This window comes from Cetorhinus maximus, chromosome 11 (assembly GCF_964194155.1).
Source record: "Cetorhinus maximus chromosome 11, sCetMax3.hap1.1, whole genome shotgun sequence".
Taxonomy (NCBI): Eukaryota; Metazoa; Chordata; class Chondrichthyes; order Lamniformes; family Cetorhinidae; genus Cetorhinus; species Cetorhinus maximus.
Genome location: NC_135889.1, coordinates 80,224,868 through 80,246,340, shown reverse-complemented (window position 1 = coordinate 80,246,340; position 21,473 = coordinate 80,224,868). Strand labels below are relative to the sequence as shown.

General features: G+C 43.2%; 1 protein-coding gene across 1 annotated transcript in view; it reads left to right on the top strand.

The window, feature by feature from the left end:
* Positions 1-21,473, top strand: part of cobll1b (cordon-bleu WH2 repeat protein-like 1b) — a 189,275-nt gene that overhangs the window by 138,390 nt on the left and 29,412 nt on the right. The window contains exons 6-8 of the mRNA XM_078552302.1: positions 848-889; positions 1,460-1,551; positions 3,127-3,378. Of these exons, the coding sequence (XP_078408428.1) occupies positions 848-889; positions 1,460-1,551; positions 3,127-3,378 (386 nt within the window). The remainder of the gene's footprint in view (positions 1-847; positions 890-1,459; positions 1,552-3,126; positions 3,379-21,473) is intronic.

The following is a 21,473-nucleotide window of genomic DNA, read 5'->3' as shown; positions in this document are numbered from 1 at the left end:
CCAGAGGTGAAAGCACTGAAAGCATGGCCACCAATGGTGTGACAAGGGAATGGGTATGAAAAAACAAGTCAGAGAAACAGTGCTCCTGGAATGGATTTGTTAGAGATTTTTGTGATGGGTGGTGGTGCCATGGAAGGTTTAAACACTAGGATGAGAGTTGCATTCAACTTTGTAGCTTTTGGGACTCTGAGCCAATGTATTGTCGGAAAGGACAACAATGAGCTCTCTACATTTTCTTTGTTGTGCATGGTCTGTTTATTTAAGTGCACAGAAACTTTAATCATTTTTGTGTGGCCGTGCAAGGAACAGCTTGTGAGTGGGCTGTGCAGTACCTTCATGGTTGTGGAACAGCCGTGTGCATCCACACCTTAGCGGGAACATTGAAGGATGGGAGTGATGAGTGAGCAGGACAAGCTGAATTTATCATGCTCGGAAAATTGAAAGCTAGCCAGAAGAGCATTGAAGTAGTTGATGATGAAGGTAGCAAAGTCATGGATGAAAGTTTCAGTGACCGATGGGCAGAGGCAGGTGATATTATGGAGGTGAAAATGTCTTCCTTTGTGATGGATCAGTGTGTGAGGTCAGAAGCTCATTTTGGGGTTGAATAAGATAATGAGTTTCCGATTTGTCAGGGAGGAGGAATGTGATCAGTGACAAGAGCTAGATGTTGTCAACACATATGTGTGAAAGTTGATCCATATCTGCAGATGATATTGCCAAGGGAAAAATGTAAGTAACAGTTATTGTTATAAACTATATTTCCATAAATGTATAATATTCTGCAAAGTAGTAACTTTATAGATACTGGAAACTGGATATTTAAAGATGTGACTTCCAACTTTTTTAGGATGTTCCCAGGGTAATTTTCAAGGTGGATCCATTCAGCAAGGTAATGACTTTTCTGACTTAAATCCAGAGAATTTTGTAAAGTATTTAGATTTTCTATTGCTTTAACTCACGCTGAAGTTATGCCTTACTCTCATGTATGTGTGTATCTCTCACTTGCTCTCCTTCTTCTGTTTCCTTTTCTTTCTCGCTCTTCCGCTTGACTCGCACTCCCCCACCCCACTTGTTTGTTTACCCTCTTCCTCTTTCTCAATTCCTTTTTCCCCATTCCCATCTGTTAGCATGGGTGTCTGTCTGCCTCTATCACTGCAATTTGTAAAAATCAGTCCTATTTAAGTTCAATCCATGGCTATCTCTTGTGCTGTTGTATTCTTTACAGTTCATAACCTAAAGATATATTAGAAGTGTTTATTGAGAAGTGTTTTCTTGGTGCAGCATCTAGCTTAGCTGGAGCGGGGAATGCTAATTGTAATAGACAATTACGGACAATTGTAAAAAAAAAGTGCACCATTTGTTGTGTTGTACTATTCATAGACACAACTAAGATGTGTACTGTACAACCAATGTTTACTGCCTTCTTTTCTAACTTCCTACAAACTTACTCTGTGTTTAGGACAACTTCAGATTCCTGAAAATATAACTTTGGAGAAGGAAAACAAAGGTTTCTTCAACATTTTTAGACTGAGCAAGAAGAAACGGGAAAAAGTAAGCTTCTCACGAGGGTTTTAATAATTTTTCTGTATTTAGTCTGTCAAACTTTAGGTGGCTAGTGCAGAGCAATAGGCATTCTCTGTACATGCTAAATAGCCTAGCTTTTTGAATAATTGTGCACAATTCCACATTGGTTTAAGAGAAAGAAGTTACCCTCCAGTACAGGAACAAATAAATGTAGTTGCTTTTTTAAAAATTGTAGCCAAGACCATCAGTTTATGATGCCGTTTCTAAATGATCCAGCTTAAATTCTGAAAGTACAATTTCATTTTTAGAAAAGATCCTAATTTCATAGATAACATGATATTAGACTTGATTTGAGTAGTTCAATTAAATTTTCAATTGAGTTAATTGAACTCATACAGCCAGGGTGTAAAAGGATAACATTGGTTGATGTGTGATGCTAACACTTCAACTTGACCTATCTACTTTAATCTGATTTACATACTATTTCTCCATATCTGTTTTATACTTTTTAAATATGTAGCCATTGTGCATTGTAGCCTAGTGGTTTTGATGCTGGACTGATCACCTTGAAGTCTAGGCTAGCAGAGCTGACTGTTGTAAAAACACTGCTGCTCTATTGATGTTCTTCAGGTAAAGAAACACTTCCCTTAACCAGTTTGGCCAACACAAAACTGCAAAAGCACACTATGTAATTGACTCATAATGTCCTCTGATGTGACAAGACAATTACTTGTAAAACAGCCATATCAGAATGAGAGACATCAGACTGACCTATCAGCAACTACCCAGGCAGTGAATTAGCCCATTCAACCCTGCAACTTGCTTTTCATCAATCATGTTAAAAGCAATAGAAGAAATAATTGATGGTACCATAAAACGATATTATTCACCAATAATCTGGTTACCCACTTTCATTTTGGGTTTTGTCAGAACCACTTGGTTCCTGGCTTTGTCATGATCTTAACCCAGACTTGGATGCAAGAGCTGAAGGTCACATGCCAGAACATTCTATGCCAAACTGATCGAATAAGTGACTGGAGTCAAGGAAGATGATCCAGGTTTTTGGAGGCCAGTCATCAAGAGCCCAAACCATTCTGTTGTCCTTGGCTCAATCATCTTCAGCTTCTTCATCAATTGGCTTTCCTTCCATCATAACATCAGCAGTGCGATTATTTGCTAATTGTTCTAAATTGTTTGACTCCAAGCGCAACTTCGGATAAGAAAGTAGCACATACCAGCCTATAGCAGGAAAATACTGTATTCTGGAAATACTCAGCAGGTCAGGCAGCATTTGTGGAGCCTGAAACAGTTAACGGCTCGGATTTTCTGGTCCCACTAGTGGCAGGAATTGACGCGGGTTTTCAGTTTTATTTCAGAGTTCCAGCATCAGCACTATTTTGCTTTTGTAACTGAGTAACATGACCCATGTGGTCAACAACAAATTTGGATACCAGCAGGATGTTTAAAATCAGCTACTAGCTCTTTGTTCTTTCACTCCCTAGTAGCAGCATTAATACTGAAAATGTTACAATTCCTCATGATTGCAGTAACTTTTAATGCAGGAGAGCATTTTAAAAAGTAAGCTTCTACTCTCATTTCTAGCCAGCAAGTGCTCCTGCAACTCCACTAGTAAGTCAACAGAGACCACTTGGCATGAGCAGTTCAAGTGCTTATTGCCCAACGTATGAATCTAATACTTTACCTTCAGATCTGCCAAAAAAAAGACGAGCACCTGCACCACCCCTATCTGTTTCACAGAGTTTCCCAAAAGATTTAACTCAGCAATCATCGACGAGGACTAAATCTTGTATTTTTCCAGATGATTCTGACAATGGTACACCCCAGGTCAGTGAAGTAGGTGCTACTTTTAATATAACTAGTAGCAATCTTAATAGGTTATTTTTGTATTGTTACTGTTTAAGTTTGGATTTCTGCATCTATCTCTTATGTTTCAGCCCACTTTGGTGGATTAATTGGGCTTTAACCCTTAAGATATGTTTTCTGTAACCAACGTAAATTACACTAGCTTGCCATGTATTTAATTGACTGCACATCTGCAGAGCATTAGTTTCACCTTTACTGTCCTTTGTTTCATTTTCTGGTTGGTAGAATTGCTGTTGCTCCCTCATCTGATATCGAGTTGGAACTGTAGAATATGTGGTTGCTCATAGCTCTTTGCGTTAATTATCAAAATCTTGATTGTCCACTTCCTCACTTAAATAATCTTGAACTAGGGTTTCCTTTCAGATATGAGAAGAGAGAATGAAAGAATTTTGTCAACTGCAAATTGAATGGATAACAACTTTATTAATACTGCCTGTCTCACTTCGCAAACCTCAAAACCATGAAGTAAATTAGGAGTTTCAAGCTTCCATTTTATAGTATTCCTAGCTTCCCTCACCGCTTGATATCAGAAATAAAAATGTAAACCTGTAGAAAATGCAAGAGTCAGTCTTCTGTACTGAAAACTCAGCAATATTGTGGCCATCACTAGCGTTTGATGCTGGTTGACTAGATAGTATTGAATCCCATGGGGAAATGCACAATAGATGCCTCAGTGCCGAATTTTTCAGGGAGAGTGAAGAACAGTGAGATTCAAGGTTATATGTGTTTTCAATTCTTATCCACTTCCCCTCAGCTTCATGCTATTCACCATAGCAGAACCACAGTCTTGTTCTCCCATAACCTCACTTTCAGTCTGTGGGGTTCTTTCCAAGTAAAGGAAAGTTTAGGGGGCTTACTTTCTGTTCAGTGCCAGTGCTTCCTCAGTGTCTTAAAAGAAAGAAACCTTTAAACCAAAACTAGTTTGGTTTTCCTCTCCAACACAGCACAGGTGATACCAGGGGAGGCGATGGCGTAGTGGTAGATGGTAGATGGACTAGTAATCCAGAGACCTAGGGTAATGCTCTGGGGACCCTGGTTTGAATCCTGCCACGGCGGACTGGTGGCATCTGAGTTCAATAAAAATCTGGAATTAAAAGCCTAATGATGACCATGAAACCATTGTCGGTTGTTGTAAAAACCCATCTGGTTCACTAATGTCCTTTAGGGAAGGAAATCTGCTGTCCTTACCTGTCTGGTCTACATGCGACTCCAGATCCACAGCAGTGTGGTTGGCTCTTAAATGCCCTCTGAACAAGGGCAATTAAGGATGGGTATTAAATGTGGCCCAGCCAGCGATGCCCACATCCCATGAATGAATAAAAACAAACACTGATGGTGAGAAGCTCTGTTTTCACTGGACATTCATCCTCACACCATTCATGGGAGCTGAGCAAGTGTTACTTGATGCATTTAAAAAAGAACATATTTTATTGCATTGTTGTAATTTTAAGAATGGTTCCTTTGCTGTCTTCACAACATACAATATCTTTAGAAAAAGAAAATTAAGGACAAATTCCATTCCTTTAACCCTGTCCCCACGTGCCCTGCAAATTTCTTCCTTTTGCAAAGACAATAACTCATGCTGGGGTAACATTTTGCAGGTACCATAAATTGTGGCGTATAAGTCTCTCTGGTGTACAAGACAAATTCATTTTTTTCAGCCCCAAAAATCATGTTTTTGCATATACTCGTCATATAAGTTGACCCCCCTTTTACATCCATGACATGCTACACTTGCATCAGTCGTCGACCTCAATTTTTTACCGCACAAATGGATGTTTTACTTAGCACCTTATAACTGGGTGCAAGGGATCAAACAGTTAATACAACTGTGTTGCAAAGATACACGGGAGTTTAAGACATTCCCACGCAAAGCAGATCCCACATGGCAAACGACAAAGATGGCGAACATCCATACCCACACTGGCAGTTCACTCTTATACTCTGTGTATAAGTTGGCCCCCATTTTCAGAGGGATTTATTGAGGCTTCAAAGGTTGACTTAAATGGTGACATCTGTGGTACTAGCAGCTCTCTAATACCTTGCCTAAGTAACTATTCTTCTTATAAACCGAGACCAGTGGTACACTTAAGTGAGAGCACAAGTATTAGAAGAGCAAATACAGTTGGTACGAATAAAATAATTCTCTCTTGATAGTAAAGCCACTTTAAGGTAAATTACTTAAACTTTTAATTAGTCAATATTTAATGTGTTACACTGTTTAAACACAGTAGATCACGTTTTTAAGCATTCTTGATACAAAGAGCTTTTGAAATGTCTGGAACTGTGTAAGGTTATCTGGTTAATCTAAAAATGTAGAAATTTGCATGGGTGGCATTTACCACTACGGCTATTTTAACAAAGCTCTTGCTTCAAAATATTTCACTGTAGCACATTGTTTGATGAAGTTTCTTTGTGTGATTGCGGTTCCACAGCCCAAGTTTTGTCCAAATGATACCTCAGTGTAGGAGTCTCCTCCTAACCCTATAACCCTTCACTTGGCTTCAAAGATGAGTGAACCAACTTGAATTTAGTTACATGGTTCAATTGATAAAATCAAAGGTCACTGTGCTCTGTTTTATAAACCTCTTATCTACCTATTCTTTATGCAAGTCTGCTGAACTTGGAGTGTTTTTCTTAAGCTGGGGTGTTTCTACTTGTAATTGAGCCATTTAAAATCTTGCAGGACACCATTTGCTTTTCACACATGGGTCAAAGGTACTGACCTCCTGCAGTGTTTGGAAAATAACTGAGAATTTATATCTGTGGTACAGATCAAGCAAGGATGCGGTGGACATGTTATTGGTCCTAGCTGCCAGTTATATCAGGAGATCCAATCAATTTTAGTGGTTGGATCTCATTAATGTACGACAAGTGAGTTGCAACTGGTAATTGTGCCGCTTACAGGTTGCTCGATGTTTGGGAGAATGAGAAATCGGGGACCTGCAGCAGCATCTTAAAGGGGATATGTGGAAGCATGGGGAATGAAATGGAGTACCAGGTTTCAACATCAAGAACATTTTAAAGCAGTATCCACATGTAAACCTTTAAGACTCGAAGCATTTGAGACCAAATGAAAATAAAGCACAAGAGTTGCATCCAGCTTTCCATGACTCCAGCTGAGGGTCACTTTAAAGATCATCGTAAATAGTTGCCTGCCAACACACAATTTCTGAGTGGGGTTGAGGAAGTAGTGGTGGCTGAGCTGGCTGAGACAGAAATGGTATTGAGGGTCCTGATAATATCAGATGACCCCTTGTGTCATGAGTGCTGGCTACGTAAACAGAAGACCACCCGAAAATTGGAACAGGCAAACTTTGTTTGTCATGTTTATTGCCAAATTTTTATCCTGCTGCCACCCCATTTACAGCTGTAATTTTGAGTCTATGCTGCTGGTGTAGGGAGTAACATCACTTGGCAGCACAAATCAGAATTTAAGGTCTCCAGTGTTCAATATTTTATGACCAATAAAATGCCAGAAAGTTATGGGCACATAGATTTCAGGATTATGCGGTTGACAGTCAGTGACAGCACGACTTGTTACATGTCTCCAATTTAAACTAGTCATTTTGGCTGCCCTATTCTAATTAGTTTTGGTTAGAAAAGTAGAGTGTTTAATTTTGCTGGGTTTTGCCTCCAGGAATCCAAACTGAGATTTTGTTTTCCTGGACAATGATTTTCAGTTTTGCATTTATCTTGAATGGCTGAAAGTGTATTGAATGTCATACCTTGCATTGCATATCAGATTAAGTGCAATATGTAGGTCAGCTCAACAGAATTTTCTTAATTTTGATCAGTTAAGTATAAGTGCTTTAAACTAGTTGTTATAAAGCAAAGGAGGATCAATGTGTACCAGCACGAATAAGTGTTGCACGACAAGGACTTTCTCTTGTTTTGTATGTATTTTAAAATTTTGGATTCTCGTACCTCAAAAAGCTCTTTGATTTTGTTTTGTTTTAATATTCTGATTTAAACCAGAAATTATAGCACAGTAGGGAAGGATTTTTCTTAGTTCTACCATGTCCTATTACCATAATATAGTCAAGCAACAGCCTGACATAGTCATGCTCATGGACAGAATCATAACAAGTGAGGGTTTCCCCTTTGGATAGTTCGTGGATCTCCGGAATTACAAGAGCAAAATACACACGACACAGAGTTTGGCTAACCCTAGATTCATTCGCTTAATGGACTTACAAACTTCCCTCCCCAGTACAAATCCTGCTGTGACTTATCCGGAATTTACATGAATCCCATAACACAAAACCCCTATACAAGGTTGACTGAAACATACACAAATTACCACTGCTCAAACCCCTCCACGATTTTACTGCAACTTACAAAATTACCTCAGTACAAATCCTTCTATGGTTTGGCTGGAACTTACAATCACTCACACAGCTGATTGTTACCAGTGTTGATTGTAGGCCTGGATCTAGGGATGACCAATCTCCATCCTCCTCCTTCCGTTCCGCACTCTGGTGTCGTCCTCCTTTGATGATGATTCATATCACAATGTCACGAGCACATCTCCTGTTGCCATCCTGCTGAATCGTCCAGTAGTTAACACCTTTCTATATCTTTAGTTTATTCCATGACCTGATCTAGAGCAGACTAGACAGACAAAATTGGTTCACGTTTTTTCCATAACAAAAAACAATACAATCTCTACCCCAGTGAAGGATATCTGGCTCCAGGGTTGACGGATGTGTGAATGCACCTACCCTTCCTGGCAGGGACTAATGGCCATTGTCCTGGACTGTTTTTTAAATGATTATAGCATTCTCAATTTCTTCATCGAGTTTTACAGTGGCAGTTGTCCTATACCATTGTTTATGATCAAAACTCTTCCAGTCTCATAATTGCATGAGGCAATGGTAATTACCTTGCACCATTGTTTGTGGTAATGTTTTCCTCCAGTCTCTGAATGAGCCAGTTTCGGCTGGCCGTGATATAACAATTAACCCCTTCATACCCATATAGCTCACCTCTGTATGTTGTGTTGAGGTTTTGCTATTTATAATTTACAGTCGAGGTCATATTGTGGTTTTTGGGGTTTAATAACATATGATTTTACAGTTCAGGGTGGTCATATCCTTCATACCTCAAAGACAATGAGCGGAATTTTCCACACCCACCTACTGCCATGATCTTCTGGTCCCGCCACAAGTCAATGGACTTCTGGCTGGGGCGCCGCCTCGACTGCGGCAGGTCCCGCCCACGACAGGGCTGGAAAATCCCGGCCCATGTCCCAGACGTCACCATCACCATCCCTGGATATGCCCTGTCCCACCAACGGGACAAACCCACCAGAGGTGGCGACACAGTGGCAAACAGTCAGGAGGGAGTTGCCCTGGGAGTTCTTGACATCGACTCTGGACCCCATCGAGTGAGCAAGGAAATGTCCTGCTGATTGCCCCCCCCCCCCCCCCCCCCCCCCCCCCTCCCCTCCCCTCCTGCCAGCTGATGGATTAGTACTCCTCCATGTTGATCATCATTTGGAGGAAGCACAGAAGATGGCCAGGGCACAGAATGCACTCTGGGTGGGGGACATCAATGCCCATCACCAAGAGGGGCTTGGTAGCATCACTAATGAATAAACTAGCCAAGTCCTGAAGGACATAGCTGCTAAACTGGGACTGCGGCAGGTGATGAGGGTAACCAACAAGAGAGAAAAACATACTTGAGCTTGTCCTCACTAATCTACCTGTCGCAGATACATCTTTCCATGACAATATGGGTAGGAGCGAAGGAGTGACCACCACAAAGTCCTTGTGGAGATGAAGTCCCATCTTCACATTGAGGATACCCTCCATCGTGTTGTGTGGTACTACCACTGCACTAAATGGGATAGATTTTGAACAGATCTAGCAACTCAAAACTGGGCATCCATGAGGTACTGTGAGCCATCAGCAGCAGCAGAATTGTGTTCAACTACAATCTGTAACCTCATGGCCCAGCATATCCTACACTCTACCATCAAGGCAGGGGATCAGCTCTGGTTCAATGAAGAGTGCAGGAGGGCATGCCAGGAGCAGCACCAGGCATACCTAAAAATGAGGTGTCAACCTGGTGAAGCTATGGCACAGGACGGTTTGCATGCCAGACAGCAAAGGCAGCAAGGATAGACAGAGCTAAGCGATTCCATCACAAACGGCCCAGATCTTATTCCTGCCACATCCAGTCATGAACGGTGGTGGACAACTAAACAACTAACAAAGAGGAGGCTCCACAAATATCCCTATCCTCAATGATGGGGGAGCCCAGCACAACAGTGCAAAAGATAAGGCTGAAGCATTTGCAACAATCTTCAGCCAGAAGTGCCGAGTGGATGATCCATCTGGGCCTTTTCTGGAGGCCCTCAGCATCACAGAAACCAGTCTTCAGCCAATTCAGTTATTCCATGTGATGTCAAGAAATGGCTGAAGGCAATGGATACCACAAAGGCTATGGGCCCAGACAACATTTCAGCAGTACTGAAGACTTGTGCTGCAGACCTAGTTGCGCCCTTAGCTAAGCTGTTCCAGTACAGCTACAATACTGGCATCTACCTGGCAATGTGGAAAAAACTGCCCAGGTATGTCCTGTCCACAAAAAGCAGGACAAATCAAACCCCACCAATTACTGCCCCATCAATCTGCTCTCAATCATCAGCAAATGATGGAAAGTGTTGTTGACATAACTATCAAGTGGTACTTACTCAGCAATAATCTCACTGACACTTAGTTTGGGTTCTGCCAGGGCCACTCAGCTCCTGACCTCATTACTGCCTCAGTTCAAACATGGACAAAAGAGCTGATCTCAAAAAGTGAGGTGAAAGTGATTGGCCTTGACATTTGACCGAGTGTGGCATCCAGGTGGCCTAGCAAAAGTGGAGTCAGTGGGAATCGGAGGGGGGAAAGCTTGCCACTGGTTGGAGTCATACCTGGCACAAAGGAAGGTGGTTCTGTTTGTTAGAGGCCAATCATCTCAGTTCCAGGACATCACTGCAGGAGTTCCTCAGGGTAGTGTCCTAGGCCTAACCATCTTCAGCTGCTTCACTAATGACCTTCCCTCTATCATAAAGTCAGAAGTGGGGAAGTTTGCTGATGACTACGCAATATTCAACACTATTCGCAACTCCTCAGATACTGAAGCAGTCGATGCCTATATGCAGCATGATCTGGCCAACATTTAGGCTTGGGCTGATAAGTGGCAAGTAACATTCTTGCCACACAAGTGCCAGGCAATGACCACTTCCAACAGGAGAGAATCCAAACATCTCCCCTTGACATTCAATGGCATTACCATTGCTGAATACCCCACTACCAACACCATGGGGGTAACCATTGACCAGAAACTGAACTGGACCAGCCATATAAATAGGGTGGCTACAAGATAGGTCAGATGCTAGGAATTCTGTGGAGAGTAACTCACCTCCTGACTCCCTAAAGCCTGTCCAACCTCTAAGGCACAAGTCAGGAGAGATGGAATACTCTCCACTTGCCTCGATGAGTGCAGCTCCAACAACACTCGAGAAGCTCGACACCATCCAGGACAAAGCAGACCACTTGATCAGCACCCCATCTATTACCTTCAACATCCACACCCTCCACCACCTGAAGACAGTGGCAGCACTATATACCATCTACAAGTTGCACTGCAGCAGTTCGCCAGGGCTCCTTTGATAACACCTTCCAAACCCATGACCTCTACCACCTAGAAGGACAAGGGCAGCAGATGCATGGGAACACAATCACCTGCAAGTTCTGCTCCAAGCCACACACCATCCTGACTTGAAACTATTTTGCCGTTCCTTCGCTGTTGTTGGGTCAAAACCCTGGCACTCTGTTCCTAGCAGCACTGTGGGTGTTCCTGGAACACAGGGACTGCAGGGGTTCAGGAAGGCAGCTCACCACCACCTTCTCGAGGGCAATTACAGATAGACAATAAATGCTGACAGAGCCAGCGATGCCCACATCCTTTGAAAGAATTAAATGAAATATGTATAGTTTGGGGAGCATTGCTTTGATGGTTGTCGGTGAAAAGATTCCGTCACTTAGACACTAATCACTTCCCAGAACAGTAAGAAAACAATGTCAAATGTTTGTTTCAAAATCTAAATAGGATGAGAGAATGTGCTATCGTATTTAATGCAAGAAACAAAACACTGCTATATAGGCAATCCTGTTGAGACCTGATTCAATTATGGAAACTTCACAGAATCACAGCACAGAAAGAGGCCATTCGGCATCTTGTGTCTGTGCTGGCTTTGTGAAGGAGCAATTTACCTAATGCCACTCCCTGGCCTTCTCCCTGTTGCCGTGAGGATTCTTCATTTTCAGATAATAATGCAGTTCCCTCGTAAATGCCTTGATTGAACCTGCATGCTCTACATTCTTAGGCAGTGCTTTCCGGATCCCAGTTACTCACTGTGAAAAGTTTTTCCTCATGCCTCTTTTGCCAATTACCTTGAACCTGTGCCCTCCTCTTGTCCTTCTACCAATATCTTAAACCTTGTTAATCCTGATCAGGTATAAAATGGGGTAAGTGAGAAAATGCAGGTAAGCACTTTTCTGTTATTGCACTGCTGAAGTAATGATGTTATCATCACACCTCTTGGCAAGTATATGCTATTGCAGCAAATGTAGCGTTATCAGCCAATAGTTGCATAAAATCACTCAACCACAAGAGGACACTCTTGAACAGAAAACCATATTTGTAACAGTTTCCATTTCAAGTTATCAAAAGCTACAATTTTTTTTTCCAGATCCATTTTTTTTATTCTTTCACAAGATGTGGGTGTCGCTAACCAGGCCAGCATTTTTATTTCCTATCCCTAATTGCCCTTGAGGAGCTGGTGGTGAGCCGTTTATTACTGTTGTAGTTTTGTTAACTTAGTGACAGCTGCATATAGCCGTTACAGTCAAAACAGACAGAATAATTAATGTTGCACGCAGTATGATTGATTTTACTCTTTGATGGTTCCAGCAATTACTTGGAACTTTATAACATTGGCCGGAATCGCCGCACTCACTGGCGGTGGGCATGTTTGGTGTGTGAGCGGACAATATGGCGAGAAGGCCAAAATCAGTTTTACGCCGTCGTGAAACCAGTTTGCAATTGCCTGGTCTGCCTATCAATGGCAGGGCGCGTTTCCCGCCATCCAACATGAGGAGCTTAATTGTAATGCGTTTGCATCTCAACATGTGCCTGCATGCCGGATTCATTCCCCCCCCCCCAGCCCCGATGTCAAATTTACCTCCCACGTTGGCGGGACTTCAGAATAACATGATTTACAACTGCCTTTAAAAGGCGACCTGAACTTCAAGCGGAACTCGGAGTGAGTGCACACAACCTTGTGCAGCACTTGCAAGCATTGCCCATAGAACATCAAGGAACAGGGGTCACAGGCAAGTCTCTCTTTCCTGGCTGGTTTTCGGTGCTGGGCTGGGGCAAGGGCTCCAAGTTTGCGGGGTGGCAAGGAAGCACAGACTGATGGAAGGACACAAGTGCAAGCTGGGGGTGGAAGGGGGCGGTGCGAGTTGGAGGGAATGGGTGAGGGAAGCAACCACACACTTAGGAAGCTTGTCAAAAGTGAGCATTCTTCTGCAGCTGAGACCGATAGCAGCAGCTCCATTGCCATGCTTGGAGTCAGGCCTCTGAAGCTTTTCAGCCCACTCAAGCAACACAAAAGCATGAAAGCGCCACCAAATGCCCCAGAACGTTTCACTCCTCGGGTGCAGACTGCAAATCAATGTGCATTTTAGGGGGAAGAAGAACAATTGGACGACTGGGCAAGTTGTAGAATCCCCTTGTGAAAGGTGGCCATGGCGCAGTCACTGGTGGAGGAGTTCAGAGCCCCTTGCAATATCTTTATTCAGGTTTGGACCAGTATCCATCATGGTTCATCACAACCTTGCAGTGTGGGTTGGGAGAATACCTGTGCCTGAGCTGAAGGAACAGCATACAGTCGAGTGGCCGAACCTGCTGCCAATCGGTCAAGTGGAATGGGGCAGAGGTGGATGGGGTTTCGGACAGCTAATGAGCGCACTACACACTGGCCATCCAAGTGGTGGTTAGCACTCTCCTGCATGCACGATGGGGCCTTGAGACGCAGCCAGAGCTGGAGACTTAACCAAGAGAGGTCCTTAGGAGACGTATGCTAACCCATGCATCTCTCTCTTAGATCCTGCAGGAGGAGAACATCAGGATCATGGAGCATGGTGATATGGTGGTATGCCTCATGGCTTACAGGGAGCAAGAAGGAAAAGAGTGTGACAGAGGCACCTGGCTCACCTATGGGACGAGCACCACCCTCAAGATGAGGGGTGGCAAGGCTTCCTGCGTACGCAGCTGAAGACCCAATGCGAGCCATTGCTCATAGGCGCCTCGCTAGACCCAAGGTCTATGGATATGCCGCCTTTCATTCCTGCAGATGACTGACAACCAGTGTTGCCGAAGACTGCACATGCCTAGGGAACTGGTCAGTCACGTGCCACCTTCTGCAGGATTTGGTGCCACGGGCAGGTGGAGGGCATCCACTGCCAGTAGCCGTGAAAGTTACTGCAGCGCTCAATTTTTAGACCACTAGCTCCTTCCAGGGCTCCACAGATGACATGAGCAGGATCTCACAAGCCTCCATCCACAGCTGCATTTAGGAGGTCATGGATGCCATCTTTGTGAAGGGACAGAACTTTGTGAATTTTGACCGGGATCAGGCAAGCCAGGAAGCAAGAGCGCTGGGGTTTGCGCAGATCTCTGATTTTCCACAGGTGCAGGGCGTCATCAACTACACTCACGCGGTGTTTAGCTCTCTGTGGCAACAAGCAGTCCACTATGTCAACCGCAAGGGCTTCCACTCACTGAATGTTCAGCTGGCGTGTAACCACCACAAACACATCCTACTGGTCTGCGCACAATTCTCAAGGATCATCCACGACTCCCACATCCTTAGCAGGTCTCAGATCCCTGACATCTTCCAGGGTCCAGAGAGGCTGCAGTGTTGGCTCCTCAGGTACAAGGGCTAACCACAGAAGAAGTGGTTGATGATGCCCGTGCGGCGGCCTCAGACTGCAGCAGAAAGACAGTATAACGAGACTCCTGCAACCCAGACATTGGTGGAGCAAGTGATAGGCATTTTGAAAATTAGGACCTGGTGCCTCGACAGGTCCAGTGGAGCACTGCAATACAGCCCCCAGAGGGTGTCGCGTATCCTCGTAGCTTGCTGCGCGCTACACAACCTGGTGCTGCAACAAGGGGGGACCTGACTCAGAAGTAGATGGAAGAGCTGCACGTCTCCTCCAATGAGGATGTCAAAGGGGATGAGAATGATGAGGTACTTGCAAGTATCCTCGCCTTCAGTAAGTCCATTGCACTGGCCAGGCAAGGCAGGCGCGCTCGTGGGGCCCTAAATAGCCACAAGATTCGTGGAGGATGATGCCGAGATGCACTGAGGATAGTTCTGACATCCTCACTTGCATCTGTGAACATTTGACTCCTGTGTGGCTGATGGCAGTGCAGATACCCTCAGTGCTCAGGCTCATGTCATGGAGATGCAGCGGAAGTGCAAATAGTCACTAGATTCCAGGAGGATGAAGCCAACATGCAGTGAGGACACTCCACAGATCTTCACATTGCCTCTGTGAACACCTGACTCATGTGTGGCTGAGGGAAGCTTGCTTGTGCTCTGTGATCAGGGTCATACCATGGAGTCGCAGCTGTGAAACTTTAAGTTCACCTGATCCTTTGGCAGCCTTCATCACCTGACCCCTTCAGGAGCACACCCTCACCGGTCACAGATGCTGAAGAGATGGGGGGCCAGCCCCACCTCAAAGGTGCTGAGAGCAAACAGAAAGAATGACGGAACTCTGTGATGCCTGCCCACAACATCCTGGCAGCAATGACAAGCACCATCGAGGTGCAGGTATCACTGATATGTCCAGTGAGTGTGAAGCTGGACCATCACTTTGTCCTGAAGTTTACACACTGCACAGGGAAGAGGCCCTGGACTGAGACACCTGCCTTTATCTTGTGCAGGAACCAAGGTTTCACATCTGAATGATATAAACGCTGCTCATCATAACAGGTTGCCTATTGGCTTACATGGACTGTGTACTTATTGTGGACATGAGAGTATAAGATAGCTTTTGTAACTTGTGTTATCTTTATGAATCTGTATATATATGTGAAGGTATAGCTGAGTTTGAAGGAGTATTGTAATATAGTTCATTTTTTCTTGTTTAATATATGTTTTATTCTTTTGTTAAAAGTTCATCAGCTGACCCCGTGACTGTTCAGTAGCCACTCTCCACGTATTTAAACAAAAAATAAAAGTTAGGATCTATCAAGCCAGGTTCCACCCTGAGATTTCACTTGTCCAGTAGTAACATCAGCTGGGATCACAACAAGTAGACTCAGGGAAGCGTTGACAGGGGGATGATCTGGTGCAGGGTCCTCACATGAATACTTGCCGCTGACCTCACGGTCGCCACAGGATCGGTCCACGTCCACTACGACCAGCTCCAATGCGCGGCTCTCCAACAGAGTGAGGACCTTGATGTCCGGCACTCCACATTTGGTCTGGGACCTCTCCCATTGATTGTGCGTGATCTTGTCCTGCATAAACACAGCTGGACAGAGGTGTGAGCAAGGCGCATATCAGACCAAATGAGAAGGATGCCAGGCGTGCATGTGTTTTGAGTGGAGCCATAGACGGATGAGAAGGCAATCTCCAGAGGGGATGAGGCCAGATGGAGATGTGAGGGGGCATGTGAGAGAGTGAGTGGTGATGCACCTTGAGCTGGTAGCGAGAGAGATGCCAGTGAATGTGTCATGGGCTTGTGAGTGGGTGAGTTGAGAGTGATGAGATGAGGTCATTCATCCTTTTTCTGCACTGGATGGCCGAACTCCTGTGCGCCGCGTTAGCACTGACCGCGGCCTCCCAAGCCGGAGTGGTGAAACTGATGGGCCTCCTGCGGCTAGAGCAGGGATAGAGGACATTGTGGCGTCAGTTGGGGTGGAGGAGGCTCGAAGGGGAAAATGACCAACCCCAGCTCCTATTTATTATTTCCTTATGTAACTTACATCATCAACCACTGTATCATCTTTGTTTCACTAATATAACCTTTATTGCTCAAATATTATACATATTTGCCTGAAAATCTATGCTGGCCAGAATTTGAAATATTTTGTCTGCTAGTTGCAGCTTTGATTTCCAGTGCCAGAGCAGGGTATTGATGGGACTGTATCTTTATAATCGCCATGCTCCTTAAGATGCAAGACTTGCCACATGGATCCCTGTGTAAAGATGTGGTTAATCTGCCAAGCCACCACCATGGCTCATGGCACATCCTGTGAACAGTCCCTCTAAAGAAGCTAGATCTAGATGATAAAATCAGCATCTTAATTGCCATTCTTTTGTAACCTCCCATTGTCCAGAAATATATCAGAAGCCCACACACCTAGCTTTTTATTCATTTACAGGATATGGGCTTCGCTGGCTAGGCCAGTATTTATTGCCCAACCCTAATTGCCCTTGAGAAGGTGATGGTTAGCTGCCTTCTTGAACCACTGCAGTCCGTATGGTGTAGGTACACCCACAGTGCTGTTAGGGAGAGAGTTCCAGGATTTTGACCCAACAACAGCGAAGAACTGGCAATATCTTTCCAAGTCAGGGTGGTGAGTGGCTTGGAGGGGACCTTCCAGATGGTGATGTTTCCATGTATCTGCTGCCCTTGTCTTACTAGCTAAGTTGTGCGTTGGAATTACTTTGACTTGTGCCAACCTGAACACTTCTTTTCTTGTTCTATAAATAATTTTTTCCAAAAGTCTTAATAGCTATGACAATCTGACATGTTTGCTTCTTAAAACATTCTTTAATCACAATACTCTAACTGGGGAAATGACTTCCTCCAGATTGGTTCAGCCCATGTCAGTTGGGTACCATCAAATCTTCAGGGTTAGACAGGGCTTGAGCATTCACATTGTATTCGGTGACTCCCTAGCCAGAAGGTAATGGAAGCCAATATTAGCGGAACAGACCATGTAGCTGCTTAACACCCCACTGGTGTGGATAGAACAAACTCATTAAGACACATTGTCAACCAATTCCTCCTTCTGTACGCTTAATTAGATACTGGCATTAGATATCTTAGTAACTGCTGGGAAAAGGAAGAGTTCTCTGTTTGCATCAACCACTACTGCCTGAAGGTGTCCTCTCAATACCTTGCTCAATTGCTTAAGGTGAGACCAGTCTCAGCCTTGATGTTTGAAAATTTTGAGCCATTTCTCTTCAAAGGCTCAGACCTTGTTCAGGAAGTCCCATTGTGGGGTTGCTCATCATCACTGTGGGGAAAGTATCAAATCCTCTCTTACTTAACACAGTTTTGCCTGAAAATCTATGCTGGCCAGAATTTGAAATGTTTTACCTGCTAATTGCAGCTTTGATTTCCAGTGCCAGAGCAGGGTATTGATGGGACTGTATCTTTATAATCGCCATGCTCCATAAGGTGCAAGACTTGCCACATGGATCCCTGCATAGAGATGTGGTTAATCTGCCAAGCCACCACAATAGCTCATGGCACATCCTGTGAACAGTCCCTCTAAAGAAGCTAGAAGTCAGCTCAAAATGATGTACTTGGTAACAGGAACAAGCTTTAAACCTTGCTAATATCTATTTAATTACAGATCCAACAGTCAACCTGCTGGTTTTGACCTTCCATGCCATTTGTGGGGAAAGCTCAATCACTTCAAATATGGAGTGATTGGGTGTCTGCAAATGACTATAAGTGGGGCTTTTCCTCTCTCTCAGCAATATCAAGCTAGTCAGTAGGAATCTGGTTCCAGACCTACCCAGAACATCAAAACAAGCCTATTTCCCAGGAAGAATGTGGTCAGGTGCCAGTCAGGTCACATGGATAGGCATAAATTGCAACCCATCATTTCTGCAACAGGCCCAGGAAAAGCCTTACTTTCTTTCATTGAGGTATTATACTTGAACAGAATGAATATTATTCACTTAGTGGATGATTGACATGCGGTTTAATCTCATGTGCGTTTTCTAAGGAGAATGTAAAAGAAAATGGGCGTCTGATCCACTGTATCAGTGTCACAGTATCTTTACAGTGCAGAAGGAGGCCATTCAGCCTATCGAGCCTGCACTGGCTCCCTGAAAGAGCATTCCACATAGTTCCACTCCCCTGCCTTATCCCGGTAACCTTGCACATTCTCTTTTTTCAGGGAGCAATCCAATTCCCTTTTCAATACCTTGATGAAACCTGCCTCCACCACCCTTTTAGGAAGTTTGTTCCAGACTCCAACTGTCACAAAAATATAATAATTTTCATGATATTATTGTGATTTATTGTAAAAGTGAGTTAATAGTGGGATTTGGATTAATTTCTCTGTGTGTATATGTGTATGTGGGATTTAATTGTATTGGAGACAGCTGGTCTGGATATTTTTGAGTCATCAAACAAGAAGCTAGGTTTGAAATGCTTAAATACGAAACATGGCTGAAGTTTTAGAATATGAGGTGTGAGGAAAAATTTGCATTTAAAGATAAATTAGGTTAGCCTGAATTTCAAAGAGATAGTAAGATGTTACACCTATCTAAAAGGAGCTAAGCCAAACAGCGTGTTTATTTTTCCCAAAGGTTACTGATAAAATTAGTACTATGAAAGGTTTATATTATGAGAAAAGTAAAGTTGCAAAAACTAATGGGAACAATGGAATTTGCATTAAAAGGGAGAAACATGTATAAAGGAGATGAGGTTATGTGTAAGATGAAGGAATTCTAAGATCTAATGCAAGTGTGACAAGTCTCCAGCCTCTGTGCATCAAGTTGCTGTCTAGAGGAACCGAAGCTGAGAAAACTCCTTTTGAATGTGACTGTCCAGGGTATTGTGTTGCTTTGCCTGGGTCTGTTTAAATCTACTTGTCTTTACTGTTGCCTTAACGGAGGTGTAACTGGGAGCCAGATTAATTTGGGGTTTTAGGAGTTATTATAGTAGTAATTTGTAGACCTATGTATGTGCTTGAAATATCTTTTGTTAATAAATGTTTAACTTAGTTGTAAACAATCTCTATGTCTGGGTGGACTTATTACTACTGAATTTAAAGCGCGCATCTTGAAATAAAATACAAATTGCAAAATCGTTGTGACCGCATGGTTAAGTTTCCCCCGTGGATTTGATCCGCCTGGCACACACACACACATCATAACACCAACCACCCTCTGGGTGAAATTTTTTTATTTATTTATCTCTTTACTGTTATCTGTTCTCCACCCGATGGGAGCTGTTTAAGGGGGAAAAAAACCTCCACATGTATTACTATAGCTACAAACAAATTTAACAAATTGGTTTTAGATTGCATGTATCCAAAAGGCGTTTGTTAAGGTACCACACATAAGGCTATTTAATGAGATGAGCCCATGGTGTTGAGGGTAGTATATTAGCATGGATAGAGGATTGGCTAACTAATAGAAGACAGAGAGTTGGGATAAGGAGGGCATTTTCAGGATGGCAACCTATAACTAGTGGAGTGCTGCAGGGATCAAGTGCTGGAGCCACAATTATTTACAATATATATTAATGGCTTGGGTGAGGGAAATGAATGTACTATGGTCAAGTTTGCGGATGACACAAAAATAGGTGGGAAGGCAAGTGGTGAGGATGACAAAACATCTATAAAGGGATATAGACAGGTTAAGTGAGTGGGCAAAAACTTGGCAGATGAAATATAATATGAAAAAATGTGAGGTTATGCACTTTGGCAGGAAGAAAAGAAGAGCTGAATATTATTTCAATGGAGAAAGACTGCAGCACAGAGGGATTTGGGGGTCCTTGTGCATGAGTCCCAAAAAGCTAGTGTAAAAGCTGAACAGGTAATAGGGAAGGCAAATGGAATGTTGGCCTTTATTTCAAAGGGAATGGAGTATAAAAATAGGGAAGTCTTGCTTAAACTATACAAGGCACTAGTTAGACCACATCTAGAATACTGTGAACAGTTTTTGTGCCCTTATCTAAGGAAAGATATACTGGCATTGGAGACAGTCCAGAGAAGGTCCACTAGGTTGATCCCGGGCATGGAGGAATTTTCTTATGAGGAGAGGTTGAGAAGGAATGAGAGGCAACCTTTATAAGATTCTTAGGGGTCTTGACAGGGTAGATGTTGAGAAGTTGTTTTCCCTTGTGGGAAAGTCCAGGACTCTCAAAGTAAGGGGTCACCCGTTTAAAACAGAGATGAGGAGGAATTTCTCTCGAGGGTAGTTAATCTGTGGAATTCTTTGCCACAGAGGGCTGTAGAGACTGGGTTGTTAAATATATTCAAGGCTGAGATAGATTTTTAATCAGTAAGGGAATCAAAGGTTATGGGGAGAAGGCAGGAAAATGGAGTTGAAGATTATCAGATCAGCCATGATCTCATTGAATGGCGGAGCAGACTCGATGGGCTGAATGGCCTACTTCTGTTCCTGTGTCTTATGGTCTTATATTTTGTATTTTGGGAAAAGTGGGGAGAAGCCTAAACTGTGATCATGGGAACTTTACAGTGTCTTCATAATGCATTTTTCTATGGTACTGAATTTTTAGTAGTGTAATTTCAAGCTTTTAACCAGGATGAATATTAGTTGAAATGATTACATTAAGAAATATTTGTACATAATGTTGAGTGAAATGTCAGTGAGATCCCAAACCTCTCACTTCCTCCTAGTTCTATATGTCCTAATTGAGCTAGATGATTTAGCTCAGCACAAAGTGGGGCTGATGAGCATTGGTATTAGGCAGTCAATGCTAGGTTGTAATGGGGTACCATTACTCCATTAGCCAGAATGCTGTTAAGTGCATGTGAAAGTTAGAAATTGGAGGAATAGAAAAAGCATTTGAAATAAGTCTCGAATTCTTAAAGCTTCTGCAGCCACTAAGTATGTTTTATTTTCATTCATGCATTGCTAAATTTATATGGCGTGCTTTTCCTTGTATAAGAAAACTCACTAAATTTTGGAGTGTGCAAATATTATACATTTTAAACATCACATTACCATTTGAAATTGCACAGGTGAATAACAACTGACTGCTCAGTGT